The 19,761-nt window shown below is 43.7% G+C and overlaps 1 protein-coding gene across 1 annotated transcript in view; it reads left to right on the top strand.

Moving 5' to 3' along the window:
* Positions 1–19,761, top strand: part of CAPN8 (calpain 8) — a 194,455-nt gene that overhangs the window by 27,908 nt on the left and 146,786 nt on the right. Inside the window, exon 2 of the mRNA XM_085612992.1 lies at positions 7,153–7,222. Within this exon, the coding sequence (XP_085469118.1) occupies positions 7,153–7,222 (70 nt within the window). The remainder of the gene's footprint in view (positions 1–7,152; positions 7,223–19,761) is intronic.

Genomic DNA, 19,761 nt, shown 5'->3' with positions numbered 1-19,761 from the left:
GGTATTTTTCCAATACCTATTACCACTTTATTACAGTGGTTATAGGAAGGGGAAACAATTTATATGTTTATATATTTTTTTAATAATTTACGGAGTACCGCAGTACTACTGAGGTACCCAAAAAAGAGAATAAAAAAAAAAAAAAAAATGTATAGTTTAGAAAAACACTATAAGACACCATATTTTGTAAATATAGTGTGCTAAAGTGTATTTTCCAATTTTCACATGTTTAAATATGCTCAAAAAGGTTGTAGAGTAGCACGTTAACTAATGAAATCTACTGTGCTACTTAAAATAAAACGTTGTTGCCTATACAATGCTACAATAATATAGAGAAATTTAGAAATAACATTGGTAACCTTAGAAATTAGTTATGTGGTACACTGGTAGTACAGCGCACCTCCCTCTTTATACAAATAATAAAATAAATGTATAAATATTTTGCAAAACCTATTGCCTTTTAATAAAGTGTTAATAGGTAGGGCAAACCTACCAAATCAATTACTTACCTAGATCCAAAGGTGTAACGCAGAACACAGTAAAAGCGTACCTAAAAACAATATGCCTCCCTTCGACTTTTGTAAAGGCAGTCATTAGACAATCAGCTAATGACTTGGCATCACTATGTACCATGGTATACAGCAAAATACACCCATATTTTACAAACATACCGTGCAACTAATATCAGAACCTTTAAATAAATGATAAGTTATAAAACAGTTACACTACTTACCTGCACAACCCAAAATAAGCATCTGTGCACCATAATATCTAATCCAGCCAAGTTTTAACCAAATCCACGTGAGGGATTTTGTAATACACACATTGAAATAAATTAAGCAACATGCATTAAATTTAACCAACTTTTAGAACTCCCACAACATTTACATAATATAGTATACAAAATATGGTTAAAAACATTTCCATCTTTGTCCTTTAACACTATATTGCTTGTAATTTACGCACTCAACTTTTCTCCACTCCACTGTCTGTTTACTTTACGTCACTGCACTGTACGGAATTTACAGTATGCTACTCCATTTTACAACACTACAGGATACGCTACTACATTCTACACTAATCCACTGTATGTTTCTCCATTCTACTTGACCCATCTGGACTGCACACCATTGCAATGTACAACCCCTATTATACTTTTCAGCATTGAATTCAATTGCACTTTAGTGTATGCTATTTTACTGGATGCCCGTAAACTGTAGAGCTCACAACTCAACACTATTTCACTGTACTCTATTCCAATTCATGCTATTCTACTACATTCATTTCGACTATGGCCCACTTGATGGTATACAACTGGAGTGTACGCTACTCCAGTCTCTATTACTACACTCTACGCCACTGCATTGTACTGAAATACACTATATGCCACTGCACTATACCACAATCAACTGTATGCTATAGTGTTGTACAAGAATACATTCTGCGCCACTCCGCTAAACCACACTTCATTGAACGTTACTAAACTGTACGCTTGTATAATTAACCCAATTGATTTGGACTGCAAACTACTGTACTCTACTCACTGTGTAGCACTCCATTTTAGATCTAAACAGTTAACATCACTAAACTCAATTTTATTACAGTAAACACTACTAAATTCTATGGTATGTCATTCTATCTCATTGTAGTTTATACTACTCCACTCTACGCTATTGCACTGTACTGTATTGCACTCTACCCCACAGTAACCTACAGTATACCGCTCTGCATCACTGCACTATATGGCACTCCAATATACTCCATTCCATTTTACACAATTTGACTTTACAATTCTACACTGTACCACTCTCCACTTTACGTAAGCCGGCTGTGCACCACTAAACTTTACCCCATTCTACTCTATAGCACTCCAGTATACCTCACTCCAGTGTACACTATTTCAATTTACACCACTCTACTGTACCACACTCCTCTGTATGCCACTCTACTGTATACTATTTCAGTACACGATATTCCAATATAGGCCTCAAATCTATACACCACTTGTGGAGTGGAGGAGTGTGGCTCAATAGTTAGAGCGGCAGACCCTGAAACAGAGTTCTGGCCAGGGACCAGGGTTCGATTCCCGCCTCGGCGGGGCTTGGGCTCAATTTCCTCGGACCTGTCTATTCTCGCCTCGGTGCCGATTCTAATCACGGGCCTCACGCTGCAACGCTGGGCAATAGCTTGCTTACCCTCCACACCGGCCCCAACAGTGCTAAGGATGCCTGGCTTCACCCTGGGGGTGCCCAGGAGTGGACACTTCACAGGGAAAGCCAGGAGGGGTTCCACAGCGGTATGAGTATCAGCGGCAGGAAACCGCAAAGGCGACACCGCAAGGTGGCCGTCTGGTGACAGTGCGCTCTATAAGTACCTTGACATTTACATTTACAACACTTCAAGGTGTAGCACTGCACTCTATGCCACTACATTATATGAGAATACTGTGTACAATATTTACAGGATGTCAATCCACTTTACCACACTCCACGTCATGCTATACTACTGCCTACTATTGCACTGTACAGCACTACACTCTATGCCACTCCAATAAATGCCACTCTATTGTATCCGACTTCCCTTTACGCCACTCCACTGTATTCAACTCTACTCTCTGCCACTCTGCTGTATGGCATTTCACTATACAGTACTCCAGCATACCTCATTCCACTTTACTCCACTTCACTATGCCACAATATACTGTACCACCACAGTACACTTTACAACAGTATCAGTCCTCGATATTGTTCCACACTCCACTTAATAACACTCTGCTCCACTAAACTAAAGTGGACAAATATTGCATTACGATCTGACCGCATTACCCCCGAGACCGACCAACAGCTTCCGATGGCCTCAAAGAGCCCATCGGTCAGTTTGGATAACATTCCCCACAATGGGGGAGGTGCCTTCTCAAGCACTGCCGCGTAATTGTTACTAACATTATAAAAACCATTGAAATTCACACAAAAACATCAGTTATAATTAGGGAATCTTTCTTTAGGTTTGATTAAAAAAAAAAAAAAAGCTCCACAGACATTAGAAAATTCTACAGTTATAATTATCTTTTAATTGTATTATTTATGCACCACTTAGGCATTTATTTGTAACGTATTTATGTCAAACACACCTTACACTACACAACCATAACAAATTCATAACTTATACTTATCTATTGAAATTATCATTTATGCTCCGCTTTCATATTACTGTAAGTCATACTCATCACTCGCAATCATACTTACTTACGCACTACCTTTCTATTAATATTACTCATGCACTTCCGCACGCAGTCATGACACGTCACTCACGGGCTACATTAACTAAAACTCGCCACTCTACAGCTTGCAAGAGATAAGGTAGCAATGCACCATATCTATCAAGATATGGTGCATTTCTGCTCTCTGCCTGTGCTGGCGTACAAACTGCTGCCTAGCGCAAATGCATGCATTCTTGCACCAGGATTGTTTTTGTGTAGGAAGGTGTGCCTTCCTGCACACAATCCTCTGAGGCTTTTTCCTCTTTCTACGTGTGCTGCAGAATGCAGCACATGTAGAAAGAGGTAAAAACTAGGAGAAACAGATATTTCGCCTCATTATACCTCCCCTGGTAAATCTCAAAATAGGTTTTGCATTGCGCTGCGCCCCATTGCGTGGTGCAAAGGAGACACAAAACCCTTGATAAACATGCCCCTTACGCTCCAAGGAACGACTTAATACTGCCGCTCAAACACTAGTTATTTGAATAATAGAGGCATTCAATGCCATACTTGGGATTACCCGCCTAGCTAAGAGACTGCAGATGGTACAAAATGCAGCAGCAAGATTAATTAGACGAGTACCGTATCGGCACATCTGTCCGCATATAAGACAACTCCATTGGCTACCGGTAGTGAAAAGGATTGAGTTCAAGGCCTTGACCATGGCCTTTCGGGCGCTGCATGGCAGAAGTCCTAGCTACCTTAAACATTGGTTATGCCTCTACCAACAAAACCAATCAATGAGGTCTAGCTCGCAGAACGCATATGGGGGCAGATCCTTCACGGTGGTGACCGCCAGGCTGTGGTATTCCCTGACTACCAATATGCGCCTGATCCAATCTGAACTTGAGTTCAGAAAGACCTTGAAGACTTGACTCTTTAGCCAAAGCTAGAATCTTGGCTAGTCACCTCTCCTGCTTGCCCTCTAGAGCGCCGGGACACCTCTGTTTGAGGTAGCTGTTTAGGCTCTATAAATGCTGATATTATTATTATTATTACTCCAAGGCCTCTAAGCCTATGCCATGCTACCACTTAAAGCGAATGCTAAACTCCACAGCTTGACTCCTCACAAACAAAAACAGCATCCCTACATTGAACCGTCTTCACTGGCTTTCAATAGAGGCTCGAATCAAATTCTAACTCTGTTGCCTCACCTTTGACGCCCTACACACAGGCAGACCCAGCTACCTCCCTGAAAGCTGAAAACCACAGGCCACTCCAAAAACCTCTGCTGCATAGAATCCCTCTTGTTAGAGCCACCGAAATTCAGAACATCTTAAGCTCAAAGGCAATCATTTTCTGGTTACCCTCCTGCATTCGGAACTCCCTCCCAAGCCAATTAAAATGGCCCCAGACATTCCCTCCTATAGGAAACAATCCTCAATAATTTCTTATTCACAAGATACCAGTTTGAAGAGACACCAGACTGTTTAAACCCTCCAGCATGTCCCCCACAGGACCCTGGCTGTTACTGAACGATTTCCTCTTTGTTAAGGGCTTTGCTGAAGGACACTGCACTTATAAGCTATTTGCCAATACCTTTCTCCATACCACCAGTCAGGGCTTTAAGTGGGCCGGGTCTCACCAGGTCTGAGCACCTGCAGTTTTTTAAAGGGGGCCTCAAAACGGGTCTCTATCGGGCTCTGTTTTGTGCCCTGGCACAGGCGGTCCGTTTTTTTTCCCCGGAGTACAGTGACAGCAGCACATCGATATGCGCGTGCTCACTTCTCACTAGTGGAGAAGTTACAGCATGACGTCATGCCAGGTGAGCGTTGTAGGGGAAGGGAAATCCTTTAAAGAGAGTAATTTTCTCTTTGGAATTCCCTTCTCTTTTTGAAACTAAGGAGCAGCGACATTGTTGTGGTGTCACCAGGGCTTTAAGTTTCAGAATTATTTACAAGCCATAGTTGCTGCTTATTTATCTTATGCAACTAACAACCATTGACAAAGCCAGTAGTCCTGACTTGTTGTAGGTATGATGTTACTTATTGTATCATATACCTGGATGCAATGACAGAAACAGCAAAATACTAGTCGGGCGGCACACTATGCTAGGCACAGATTTCTAGTTTACGTGTTTTCCAGCCACACCCTTGTTTACATTGGCTATGCTCCTTTCAGAGACACTCCAGTCTTTTCATCCCACTTAATGCCCTGCCACCACGTCATTACTTTACCCCTCAACCCCTTCATTCTTTTCATACCGATTTTGCTAAATGTTCCTTGTAAGCATATTATCTCAAAAGCAGGTTTATGTTTTCCTTCAGCGCTATAATACCGCTATAGAAAAACAATGTAATTAAATAAATAGAAAATATAAATACGAGCTGTAATGCTAGAATGGGGTTTTCTTTCTGTCTCCTTTTAAGTGATGAAATATGACAAACTCACCTGAGCACTGCCCATCTCGTGCAATTACAAAAACACTTTGGGGGAAATTTACCTAAAAAGTCAAGCAGCGCAGCCCACCCGCGAGGCTGCGCTGCTTGACTTTTTAGGAGAAGCAGCGCACCATATCTTCAGAGATATGGCTCTCTCCTCCCCTTTCCTTTGCACCAGCGCTAATTTCAGCTGCCGTGCGTCATGCACACACCATAGCGCCATAGCGCTAGGGTGTGTACATTAGTCTAGCATAGGTTTTGTGCAGGAAAGACACCATTCCTGTTCAAAATATGATGCCCAGACATGATGCAAAGCTTTTCTCACTTTGCATGCATGCTGCACAGTGCAGCACGCATGCAAAGTTGGAAAGGGAAGGTGAAATACGAGCATTACTCCTTCCTTGCGCCTGCTTGAAAAGGGCGCAGTTTTCTCACGCTAAACTCAATCTACTTTATTTAGTAAATTGGGTTTAGTGTGAGAAACCTTGGGTGGTTGCATGGGAACGCCCATGCTCCCCCCTTGGTATTCCCCCATGGCGTAAAGTAATGCGCTGGAAAGTTAACTGGGGAAAAAAAGATTTTGCGCAATTTGCGTTACTTTTGTGATGCACGGCGCAAAATCTCAGTGAATCTCCCCCTTTTAGACTTAAATGTTCTTCTTCTAACAGAGCTTACCGAGGTCATTGTCACAGTCAGGGGCATAGCTTCCATTGGTGCAGCAGGTGCAGTGACACCGGGCCCAGAGGCACGACTGGCCCACCGAATCCTGAATATTGCTGCATTTTACAATTCACGCAGCCTGCAGCGAGAGGGCCCATTTCCTTCCTCACACTCGGGCATGACAGACTGGCTACATCATTGGTCACAGTGACTGTATACACCCACAGAGGGAGAGCAAGAAGGCAGCTTTGCAAAGCTCAGGGCTGAAGGATGAAACAGTTCAGTTACTGCATTTTTGCTTTTGCAGGGAAGGGTCTACCCCCAGGTTCATTTTCAGGGGTTTCTTCAGAATAAACATTGTTTGACTATAGGTGCAAGGTTCATGAGTAGGTTTGGAGAGGTGGAGCATGGAGACCCTTTCTAGACAAATTAAGGGGCATATTATCAAGCACGGTGTTAAAATTATCGCCGTGCTTGATAATATGACACCAGAACATGGGCTTCTATGGGAATTCTCTGCGGCATATTATCAAGCCCATTATCGCCGCTTTAGCGGCAGTTTTCTGCCGCTAAAGTGGCGATAATTTTAACGCCGTTTGTTGATAATATGCCCCTAGAACATTTCACCAAAACCTGCTACTGAAAGCAGTGTACTCACTGCGAGCTATAAATAAAACATACTAAAAGTTGAAAGAACCTGTTCCTTGTGCAATAGATAGCAAGTTCAGAATATGCATGTTCGTTGCCTCCTGGTGCAGATTCGCAAGGACAGATAAAATAAAATGTTTATCAAATCCGAATAGACCCCTCACGTCAGTCATTAAATATGGTTTTTGCCCATTTTATTTTCAGGAGATCTGTGCCAGTCCACAGTTTATTGTGGGAGGAGCCACTCGCACTGACATTCGGCAGGGGGCGCTGGGTAAGTAGTACACATGTTTATATTTGGGCAAATTCTGTTTATCAAGATTCCTGCAATTTTTTGTTTGAAATTCTGCCTCGGGTGAATCCCAGAAATTTGATGAAGCTTCATGACATCAGGGACGCCTCCATTTTCTCTGATATGTGTTTGTAGATATTATGTTGAAAGAGTGAATGAAACATGTGTGCACAACGTCCCTTGGCAAATTTGATAAGATATTGTATGGGAAGTACCAGGAGACCTCCCTTGCTCTGCGCTGTTTGCTGTGATTGGCTATTCAGGGATGTGCTCCTAAGGTAGGCGGATCCGCTCGTTGCCTGGTTCTCTATGGGCACACTGGAATGGACCGTGTTATTCGGTAGCCATGGTGATGCTGCCCTTGTTGTGTACCGCATATCTGAGGATGCCTCGGGTTGAGGTGCTACAGGGCAGTTTCTGAAACATCTGTTATCAATCTCCGCTTGCACAAATATTGGCTTATCCAGCAGGCAGTCCCGGCTCCTGTTTGTCATACGCCTTCTTCTCCCTGTGAGTGAAACTGCGGATATTCCTATGTTCCTATTCAGCAAAGTTAGCTAGTCCCAATTATTATCATGCCGTTTGCACACACAGTTTCCTGTACCTCATCAATCTATGCCCACTCATTCTACTGCGGTTCTAGGGCTGCCTTCTGAACAGCCGTGGTCCATGCAGGTAACAGCGGTCGGGCGGTGGGGCCATGTAAGGGGGGATTACGAGGGACGATGCAGAGGGAAAATTAAATAAATAAATAATTTTCCCTCTGCATCGTCCCTCGGAATCCCCCTTTACACGGCCCCATCACCCCACCACTGTTACCTGCACGGACCGCTTTTGCTTCTGAACTATTATTACTTTTAAAGGGGCAGCCAGCTGTTGATAAAAACAGACCCCGCCTTATCCTGAACCTCTAACAGTCACCAACATTGGCCACTCTAGAATGCTCGTTTGGTTGATGATGTCTGCTGAGGCTCTGACATCTATCGTGGAGCCATTAACCAGATGGAACCTTCAACCCACTGCATTGGTAATCCGTTAGGCGGCGTTGGTGCCCTGCGCTAACCTCCCGGCTTTCCTGATCATACAGCTGGAGAGGTCCGCTCAGTCACTCGAATGTCCAGATTGTTGACCCTAAGACACTACAATTTGGATCCTCTAATTCTCCAAGATTACATATTGTCCTCAAATGACCCTTTGCTGTTTCCTGCCGATAGATCTCTTTCTTCTAAATTGGTTTCACTGGCGCACATCCTAGGCTCTTAGGTCTGAGCCTAGTAGCAGTCTTGACAAATGCTGGTTCTTTCTGCTCAGCTTTATACTCATCACAATAAATAATCAGCATAACTAAGCACTGCAAATCTCTGCCTAAACTTTAGTGCATTTCCTCTTGTTTTAGGATTCATCAGTCCATGTAGTATGCCTTGGAAATTTCTGCAAGTCGTAGATTTTAAGGTATCCACCTGGTCCCCTAAGTTTAGTCTGGTATCTTGTGTACACGAGTAAGGCACATATATGTGCATTTCACTTTTTTAGGTCTTGGGAGATATATTGGTAACTTACATTGGGCTGAGATCTTCCCATTGCATACCATTAGTTGACCTCACTGTCAATTTGCTTTCTTCTGTGGGCTTTCTTTCCTCTTCTTGTGTTTGCCTCTCCTCTGCAGCATGGCCTCATTACTGTGTCCTTACACTGCTCCCTTTCATTTTCTTTAAGCACTCCACAAGAATGCATGTGTTTTTCAGCTGTCTCTATAGTGGTCTTCTCCTCCTATCTCCCCACTGATCTCTCTTGCCTGTCTAGCTCTTCCCCACCCACTCCATGATGCTCTCACCCTCATGTGCTTCCCCCGCTCGCGGTGCTGACTCGCTGTGTGCTTCTTCCCCCTCCCAGCTCCACATGGCTCTCTCTTTCTGTCGCCCGTCTGCTTTTCTCACTCACCCTCCCCTTTGCTCTCCCTCTCATGTGCTTGCTGCGCCCTGCTCCCTCCCTGCTGCACCCCTCCTCACCTGCACTCTCCATGTTGCTTCTGGCCCCTGTGTTGATTCAGGGCCACCGGTCCTTGTGTTACTTTGACACCCCAAATCAGTGTTGTTCTCCCCACTCACTTTGCCCCCTTTGTTGCTTCCATGCCTCCACATCCTTGTTGCTTCCCTTCACCAATATTCCCCAAAATACTTTGGTGCTTTTGTGATTTTTTTCTTTTTCTTTTTAAATCCAAGTTGGATTGGCAAATAAAAAAAAGCTGCCATGTCATTTTGTAGGTGCAGGCATACGTGGTGAACATCTATGAAATGACACAATAGGCTTCTTATTATTATTTAGCCATGCTGCACAGCATCAGGAATGTTGTACATCATGGCTAAATGGAATCGGAAAAGCCAATAGGTCCCAAAAGCTAGATCTATTGAATTTGCTAATGCTTGTTTTCTTTTCTGTCCTCCACCTATGGAGAACCTCCTTCTGCTACCTGCCCTAGTGGCGCACTTACAACACATATATTTAGGACTAAGGACGTGCTCACAAAGCTGTGACTTTGAACGTTTTCTCAACATTGCCAAAGGCCACTTCTGTGGGAACACTCAGTTTAGCTCCCTTTGCTGTAATCTATCCGCATAATTCAGAATAAAAAAATGTTTTATCCGTTTTCATATAGAACACTACAACAAACGCATAGAGGAATTACTAGTGCACGCATGTACGTAAATTAGGGGGTTGCCAGGGGTCGCACCTGCGACTGTCTGCTTGTCCTTGTGACTCCTGGCACTGCCTTTGCAACATCTGGCGCCAGAGGTTGAAACATCAGAACAAAGAACACAGGGGTGTCTCCTGTTATTGGCATCAGACTTCAACTTCCTGCTCGTTTTTATTACATTAATAACGAATAATAGTCTATCATTCACTATTAGTGTAATAAAAACTGGAATGGAACATTCAGTAGCATCTTAGGTAAGTAGAAAACAGGCTTTTAATGTATGTTGTGTGCGCGCATGTGGGGGAGAATGAGTGTGTGAGAGTATGTATTTGCATGAGCCCAAACGTTTGTATGTGGGATAATGTGTGCATGAGTGAAAGTGTGTGGGTGAGAAAGAATAAGAGAGTCAGAGAATGAGTGAGTGCAAACCATTGAGTCAGGGTAAGGGTAGGCACAAGACACTGAGTGAAAATGAATGAAAGAGCAAGAGTGAGTGTGAGTGATGAGAATGAGTGTGAATAAGTGAATGCAGTTAAGCATGAGTGAGAAGATGTTGTTATGCTTGCAAGTCTGCTGTTTGACTTGGCATGCTTCTTGGCTTATAGAGGCCCTCATGGCAAAATGCTGGCACTGGCGTCCTGGCAGCAATACTTAGATCTGGGATACCCAAAGCAAAATGCTGGCACTGGCGTCCTGGCAGCAATACTTAGATCTGGGATACCCAAAGCAAAATGCTGGCACTGGCGTCCTGGCAGCAATACTTAGATCTGGGATACCCAAAGCAAAATGCTGGCACTCTGGATGTAAATCTTGGAATGGGCCCCCCGGGGAAAATGCTGGTGCGGGCATACAAGAGGAAATTCTTGGCATAGGTGGCAGAATGCTGGGACATTGGAGGAAATTGTTGGCATAAGGGAGGACAACCGCAGCATATGTTAAGGGGGCATCCATGATAAAATGCTGCCCTCGAAATACTATATGCAATTCTTTGACATGAAGGTGACCCATAGTACATGGATGGAAGTACTGACCAACATCTGGCACATGCAATGGAGGTATTTTTTGACATGTGAGGGCACACATTGGATATTTTAAAAACAAAATGGAGTTGACTCATGAGGACTGTGAGGTTTCAGCAGCTTGTCACCCCAGTTCACTTGTTACTACAATTCACGTAATTCTTCCCTCGACATATCATGTCACTACCTTACTATAGATGCTCTCTAAATTAGACATTTGTTTGTGTTGTCCTGTGATGTTAAACATGCAGTTATTATGGAACTTCAGCTATGTTCATTATTGTGATGTCATCAGGGTTAAGGCCATGTGACGTCACTGTCTTGGACGATTCGGTCAAAAATCATATGACATCACTTCCTATGATGTCATTAAGGTGAAATGGAATATGATGTAACTTCTGCTACCCCTGGTATTTTTGTGAATCGACATCCTTGAGTGCACCCTATGGTACATACATCAGGTCGAATACAATAAAAGTGTGACTTTCCCACCCTCAATATACAATTTTAGGAAAACAGCGCTTACAATGTATCTGATACAACTTGTTTTGCTTCTGCAACCAGCAGGTTGATGGCGTCCTGGGTGTTTTCTTCTTCCTCCGTCTCAAATGAAAGGACACCATATGTCGCGGGGTCGCACCTGCCCAGTTCCAGCTCTCTCTGCTTGTAGCATCATCTTTGAGCCAGCCCTCATTCTTGGGTGGGTGGCCTTCATCAAGCAATACAAAAACCTTTTTTCGCTAATAATAGCAATATTGCCTCGAGTCTGCTCTGAGGCTTTGGGATCTGTTTAAGGTGTCCTAGCAGCACAGTGAACAGCATCCAGGCTACTCTGATCCCACCAATATCCCCAACAGACAGTCGGTGCTACCTCCTGGTGGAACCAACATGCCACATAATGAGATTCTGCAGTATAGCAGCAGCGTCCCATATTTGAAACCAAAGTCCCCCCCCCCATCATCATAAGGCAGTTTGAGCATCTTCCATCTTAGCCTTGGTTACATACACCCGCCCCCCCCCCCCCCACTGATCTAGTCAGGGATGTATTTAGGCAAAGAAAGAAAGCCCTTCCCAGAGGTATTGGGATATTATAAAATAGGTAAAAAAATCTAGGCCTGCATTTTCATTAGGGCTATTCTGTCCACCATGAACAAAGCTAGTGTAATCCATAGTTCAATCTGTTCATTTAATCGTAAAATAATGGGTCTATAAATGTCTTGAATCACCTGTCTCCTATCTCTGTTTAACATAATTCCCAGTTATTAAACACAGACATCGCACCACTGCAGGGGGATCTGATCGTCGGGTTAACTGCTCCTTCAGTTAGTGGGACCATTTTTGGACTTTGACCAAATGATGTGTATGTATGCCCGATATTTCTCTGTAGCGCAGTATTTTAGTTATAATTAGTTCAAGATGTGCCTGCGGGTCCTTCACAATTCTTTATATCATCAGTTTATGATGATAATAGTATATGCTTATTAGGAAATGTAAGACCCCTATGGGAATATTTGGTTTGCAGCATGGTCATGAATGGCTCCATGCAAACAGCAAATAGGAGAGGCAACAGTCGCGGGTCCCTGCTATTTCGAAACAGTTCAGACATAGAGCCATTAATGCAAATGGTACCAACAGGACTGGGGTACAATTATGTCATAGGGCCCAGTATGGTGATGTGTGTGCCGATCCTTCACAGCACTGCGAACAAGAAAGGCCATTCAAGTGAATCAAATGCTCTCTCTGCATCTAAAAGAACCAAGATAGCGTTCATTTCAGGTCTTATTTGATGCATAGCTGCAAAGAGGGTTCCTAGATTATTGAATGTGGCCCCTCCTGGTATGAGACAGAATGCTCCGGCAGGAGTGAACCTATTGGCTAGAATATGTGAGAGTATTCTTTCATCAAGGTTTGAGAGAGATAACGGTCTATAAGACCGGCAGTCCAGCACAGCCTTACCAGATTTCAAGATGGCAGATATAACAACCTCCCTAGTGGTCGGAGGCAATTCTCCGATTCAAACTCTTCATGATATGTCAACCAGTCGTGGAGCCAGTATTGCCTTTAAAGTTTTATAGAACTCTGCAGTGAGTCCATTGGTCCCAGGGGCTTTGCATCCAGCTAAGCCCTCAGTAGCAAGTATTACCTCTTGGGAGTCAATGGGTTCAAGTATTCTCTAGCACCACCGTCAATCCTCGTAAGGGCAATATCATCAAGATACTGCTGAATGCTAAGATCATTAGCCGTCGTTCTGCTTGCGTATACGTTTGTATAATAGGACTGAAACTCCCGGACAATAGCAGCAGTTCGCCCTACCTTTCCCCAGTGTCAAGTTTCAGGGAGTGAATAGTGTTATCCGAATGTCCTTTCTGTATTAGCCATGAAAGGTTGTGGCTAAGCCTATCGCCCTCATGATAATTTCATGGCTTAGTGTTTTTGAGGGTATGTTGAGTTTCTCTGTCCACTGGCTCTTGATACATTTGCCTAGCACTGTTCAGCCCACTCAATGTCTGCTGGTTGTGATATGGAATGCTCATATTGTTTTTCCAGTTGTGACAGAGTAGTCTCTGCCTTCTCCAGTTACGTCCATTTTGACTTAAATGACAACATATTTGCCTATTGTGAACCCCCTGATCTACACCTTAAATGCTTCCCACACCATGGCAAAGTGCATGACTGAACTGTATTGTTCTTAAAGAATTTGATTATGGCTGCATGGATTTCCCCTCTAAAAGCTGTATCTCTAAAAGCACCATTAAGAAAGCACCAATGTCCTTGTGACTCTGTTACATAAGGAAGTTTAATTGTGAGAGTGACCAGAGAATGATCACAAAGTTTTTGCGGGAGATGTGCGACATCCACAGTCTAAGGCAGGACCTCAGTAGAGGACAACCAGAAATCAAGTCTTTCTGCATTAGTGCATGGAATTAGAAGTCAAAAAATTCCCCAGATCCGTGTTTTGTGATTTAGAATTTACATGTTAGAATAGTTCATTCTAGTAACAACAACAAAAGAGTTTTATGGCTTGAGGCATTAAGCTATCCTGGTTGTGCAGCCCACACAGCTTTGTTCTCACCCTTGCATCCTGTCAGTTCTTCATGTATGCATTGATTCTCAGCCAGAGTGCGGAACGTATAACCAAAAGAAAATACAATTTAAATACATATCAAGAATTAAGCAATCTCAAAGAGCTAGGAGCGAGGACCAACAAAGGGTGGGTCAGCAGCCTTCAGGGAGTCCCCACTTAGCTGAAAGCCTATGAATATTTGTGACATATGAGAGTCTGTGGCACCCTGCTCACATTCTACCTGGTAGGGACAGCATTGTGCTTTACACCACTGCTGTAAGTTAAAGGCAGAGACAGAACAGAGTAAAGGCAGATGCCCCGCTTGAGGATTTCGACTTCCATTTCAGAGAAGGTATAATCTTTGACCAGGGCGAACTTGCTTGGTGTTTTGGACCTATTCTCCAATTCGGTCAGCCTGAAATCAAGCCTGGGTTCTAGTCAACTGCGAACACTGACTAATGATTGGCGCTTTACATTTTCTGGGCGCTTTTTGCTTTAAATCTTTAAAAGTTCTTATCTCCAGTTCTCCTTATTAGTTGTTTGCATTTTAGTGTCACTTTACTCCTTAAATTATTCTCAAATATTTGCAATTGATTGTGGGGTTTTTATTCTGTTGTGTTTTGGCTTTTTGACTGTTTTGTTAATGCTAAATACTAGACACACTTCCCTAAGGTAAGGCTGTCTCCTCTGTGCCATAGCAGCCCAGGTTGAAATTATGAAACCCAAGTTATACCCTGACAAGTTTGTGGTCTTATTCCGTGTGCTGTACTGACAGGGCCGGACTGGCCATAGCAGGCCCCGGGCGTTTCCCCGATGGGCCGCCAGGGTGAGGTTGGTTTTGTGCCGCCGGGAGACCAGTTTTGTTACCAGGCGCCAGCAATATTGGCCCCCTGTAACACAATCGGCCAAAACCTGCCCTAGCAAACAGCATCGCCGCACCCTCCTTCCCTCCAGGGGGGCTGGCCGAGCAGTTTGCCATGTCCGATTTCGGTACCAAGTCCGTCCCTGTGTACTGACATCCACCTCCATTAATAATCCACTGTCTTACAATGGCAAAAGGAGGAGAGATGGAGAGAAAAAGAGAGAAAGAGAACAAGAGAGCGGGAGAAAGCAAGAGAGAGAGAGATGGAAGGATCATCTGAAATTCTGTGCTCAAGCACTGGTCGTTGTTTGGTGAATCCAAGAACAGGTTTCAGCACTGACCCATCTTTATACTGGTCTCATCCCACTCACCTCGGTATACAGATCGTTGTGCTTGCAGAAGTGTCACCTCAACATCTGCTGCCTTGTGGGTGGGTAAACCTGGAACTGTCCTTTCAGCACCCTGCTCAAAAGCTGATTGGTGTCTGCTTCACAAGAAGATGCTTGAGGCACGCTCGGACAAGCTCTTGCAAAAGGCATGGGTTGCATGGAAAGACAATCATTTTGTTCCCAAACACCAGCTTGGAAGAGTCTGAAAATACACAGATGTTGTTATCAAAGCAAACCTGGAGCATAAACTAATTTCCAACACACAAAAGCTTGTGGTTTTCATGTAAACACTATATTGCATCATGAAACACAAGCTTATAATTTTTTGTAAATTCATCTTTGGTGCCAAGTATGGACAGGTGTTACTGCCTCATGTGGACATATTCAGCATTTCATGCCCATTTAGCTTCATTACAGTGGTGTAATTCAAAATGATGCCCCCACCCCCAGCAGAATGAGGGGTCCTAAGACTCCCATATCTCACATATATTAATTGACCTTGGGCTGAATGGGACTTCCTGATGGTTTGGGGCTCCCTGAGGGCCTGGGCCCCCACTCCCGCACCGCATGGGCTGCAGGGGCCTGTGTTACGCCCCTACTTCATTAAATAACAAGGATATTCGTGATATTACAGAGATGTATTGAATTGTGGCAGCCGGGGATGGTCGGTTACAATTGAGTCAATATTGCCCGCAGCATGTCAAGTATAGTCAATGTTATGCCACCAGTTCCTTCACCATGCCAACGAGGCATACAATAAGGCCGGAATATACCAGGACCCAACTTATGCCTGGGGTGCGCACAGTCATGAAATAGATGCTTGAAATATGCCAGTGATGGCCACCCTTATGTGAGAGGCCTGCCCCATCATAACAGAGTTGCATTAAATATGGCAATGTAAGAATGTACAATCACTCACACTTTACAAGCCAAATATGCCTTTATATTTATATATCTTATTTATTTATGTGTTTTATAGAGCGTGAACTTGACCCGTTAGGGTATCAGAGCGCTTTACAGGAGAGCAAAGCAATATACAGACAGGCTTAGAATCAACCAGTAACAGATCGAGTAGTAGAGGGGCAGGGTGCCGGGTACATAAGGGAGAGAAGAGCACGTATTTACAGTTTACATAATCAATTATTCAAGACGAGATAACATATTTACAGATTACGTTTACAATTATTCAAGACAGGCCCCAAGTTTCTGATGGTGACTAGGTAGTCCAAAGGTAGGCAATGGACGGCCATTGATCAGGGCCATAGTGGTGGTTGAGGCAAAAGTTTAACGAGAAATTTACCCATAAGGAAGGTTTTGGCATCCTTTTTGAAGCGAGCCAGTTTCAGTCCCAGGGTTGTATCCCATAATGCTAGAGATGGCCACGATATGCCGAGAGTATACCAGGGCCAACATTGTACTAGCATGAGAAGAGGCTGACTTTGCTATATTATGGGACCTGTAACAATATGATGTTTTTAAAAAACAGTTGTGCCAGAGAGGCTAAATTGCATGTGCCTTCAGTAGAAGGGAGTTGCCAAACTTATCCTCTGGTTTATAGGAATGCAGTCGGCATATTTACCAATCAAGTGAAAGAGGCCCATTCGTATAATTGTGCATTAGAAAAGTTTACACTGACTTTATTCAGTGATCTGCCAGAACCACCGCGGTTGAATTTCATAGCATTGCTGCTGACTTATGTCGGACATTATGTTGTGGACAGTCTTGGTGTCATCGGACCCAAGCCTGTGGATCTATGCCGAGGGATCTGACATTTAGCGGCTGTGATGAAGGGCGCATGTTGGAAATATTGTAGCAAAGAAACATTGCCGTCTTGGGGTAAAATGGCAGCCTACTTGGGTGCAATTTGGATGGAGGTCTGATGCATTTGCCATTCCCACATATTTTAATTGGTGCACCCATGGCTCTTGCTTATTGAAAGCTTATTGTTGAAAGATTTAATAGATAGTTGTTTGATGAAATGGTTATTTAAAATTTGGAACACATGGACACTACCATTGGGATTGTAATCATGAACACTATACGTAGAAATGGCTGCCAAAATCCTTGTATTTCATCAATGACTGTGTAGTCCTCTTTCACTGCCACATAGTAGCCTCCAATGAGGGCACTGCAAGGAATATTTAAAAAGACGCAGTTGTTCTCGCCGCCTTTGCTAGCATTGAGAAAGGCAATCAGTTGAAATGCGTCTGCTGGAAATAAATACCTACAATGGAGAACCCAGGCGAGTGCTCCGTGCTGGTTGTAATGTTCTGCGTGAGGCCACCTTCATGAAAATGGAGGCACCCATCACACAAGAGTTCAGGAGTCCTAAGGTGGCAATTGTGTCAACGATTAATATATTATATGGTCCTGTGGAAGGCAAGCGCCAAAACTGATCGACTGTCCTTGTAAAATTGCACTAATGGGATAGCCCTGCAGTGCTGCTGGTTCTTACTGCATCAAGCAAAAACAGTAGAAAAACCATATATATATATATATATATATATATATATATATATATATATATATATATATATATATATATATATATATATATATATATATATAGTATAACATAATTAATAAAAGTATTTATTGCACATTATATTATTTCTTTATATTTTAATTGCATTACTATGGTTATATACATTTAATGTAATTACTATAAATATTACATTTACATTATTTGCATTTTTAAAATTTATTTGGGGCCTGATTAAGATGTCGGGCAGACTTGTGTCTGCCCGACACCGTCCCGACTGGCTAATCACAATGCGACCGAACACTGTTCCGGCGCATACTCGTGTTATGGCTATAAACCGGCCGTAATACAAGCCCGCATTGAGAAATGGGAGGTGCTGTTGATCCCTGCATCCCGTGGCACAGGTGCCTGCCACAAGGTGTAAGGATCAACTGGGGGCACCATAGTTGCCCCCTCGGCCCCCAACCGGAGGCCGCGCACCTAAGTGGGCCCTGCTGGCGGCCCCCAAACATGCTTTCCGACATGGTTTCCATGTCAGACAGGCTGGCATGGAAGCCATGTCGGAAACCATGCATCGTAATCCGAAGGGCGGGAAGGCCTACCCTTTGGGATTACGAGCTGGCTCCGACCGGCCGCGGGCTCTATGAGCCCATTCTAAGCTAGCTGGAACGCCAAAGGAAACAGAGAGTCATGCTGTCGGAATACAGGACAGTTGGTAGTGTGGACGTATTATGGTCCCTGACATGTTAAACAATTTGGAACCTTTAAGCCAAAACTGATGGTGTTTGGATTTATTACTACACATGTGATAGCTCATATTGGAATTCGTGAGACAGGATTACAATGAAGAGTGTTTTTTCTATATACTTGAAAGAAAAATTGATTTTGGAGCCTTGAAAAAGCCCTGCGGGCGAAACACGCGTCAGCTGTGTATGTGATTTTGGAATAAAAAACTCAATCATTGACATCGTGACACGGAACTGGATCATCATTTGTAATTTTCTGTGTTATTTGACACAGCTAAATGGACACAATTCTATTAAGTGGAATATCGCTATATGAGTCAAGAATACATATTGTATGACTTTTTTCTGGTGTGCTACTGTGCTTATTAGATTAAGCCAGCTGGAATGACCTGCCGGTTTACTTTCCGACCGCAAGCATCATAATGTGGCTGTCAGAAAGTAAGCTGAGCGGCCCATTACGATGCGGCAAGGACAGTCGGAGCCTTTAAGGGACGCATCATAATCGGCCACGTTAATGTATTATTACAAAAATATATATGTATATAAATCCATCATAATAAATGTACTATATTAATACAATTATTATAATGTAAAATACATATTTTTATTAATCGTGTTACTCCCTTTCTATGTACATATACATATATATATGTGTGTGTGTGTGAATACATATATATGTGTGTGTGTGTGTGAATATATATATATATATATTTCGGCCGAAAATAAAAAAAATAAAAAAAGCGCGGGCTCCCGCGCTGAATATTCTATTTTGCCCCCTGGGGGCCAAATCCCGGGGGCATAATTTTGAAAAAAAAAGTGTGTGGGGGTCACAATCCCCCCCACACTGCCCCGGGGACCGCCACCCCCCGGAGCTCCAAGATTGAATATGCGGGGGGGCTCATGGTTCCCCCGCAGCCCCGGGGACCGCCACCCCCGGGGGCTTCATTATAAATGGGTGGGGGGGGCTCAAAAGCCCCCCCAAGCCCCGGGGACTTCCACCCCCCAGGGCTTTAAGTTAATGTAAGTGGGGTGCTCATGGCCCCCCCGCAGCCCCAGGGACCGCCACCCCCCGGGGCTTTTTTGTTTTAAAATTTAAAAAAACCTGTGTGGGGGGGCTCGAGCCCCCCACACGCCCCGGGGACCGCCACCTCCCCGGGGCACTAAATTTTTAAAATAAGGGGTCAGTTACGGACCCCCAAGCCCCGGGGACCACCACCCTCGGGGCTTTAATTTAAGTGGGAGGGGGGCCACGCAGCCCCCCCCT

The sequence above is a fragment of the Triturus cristatus genome, chromosome 6 (genome assembly GCF_964204655.1).
Source record: "Triturus cristatus chromosome 6, aTriCri1.1, whole genome shotgun sequence".
NCBI lineage: Eukaryota > Metazoa > Chordata > Amphibia > Caudata > Salamandridae > Triturus > Triturus cristatus.
The sequence above is the reverse complement of the archived record's forward strand: the minus strand, read 5'-3'. Positions and strand labels throughout refer to the sequence as shown.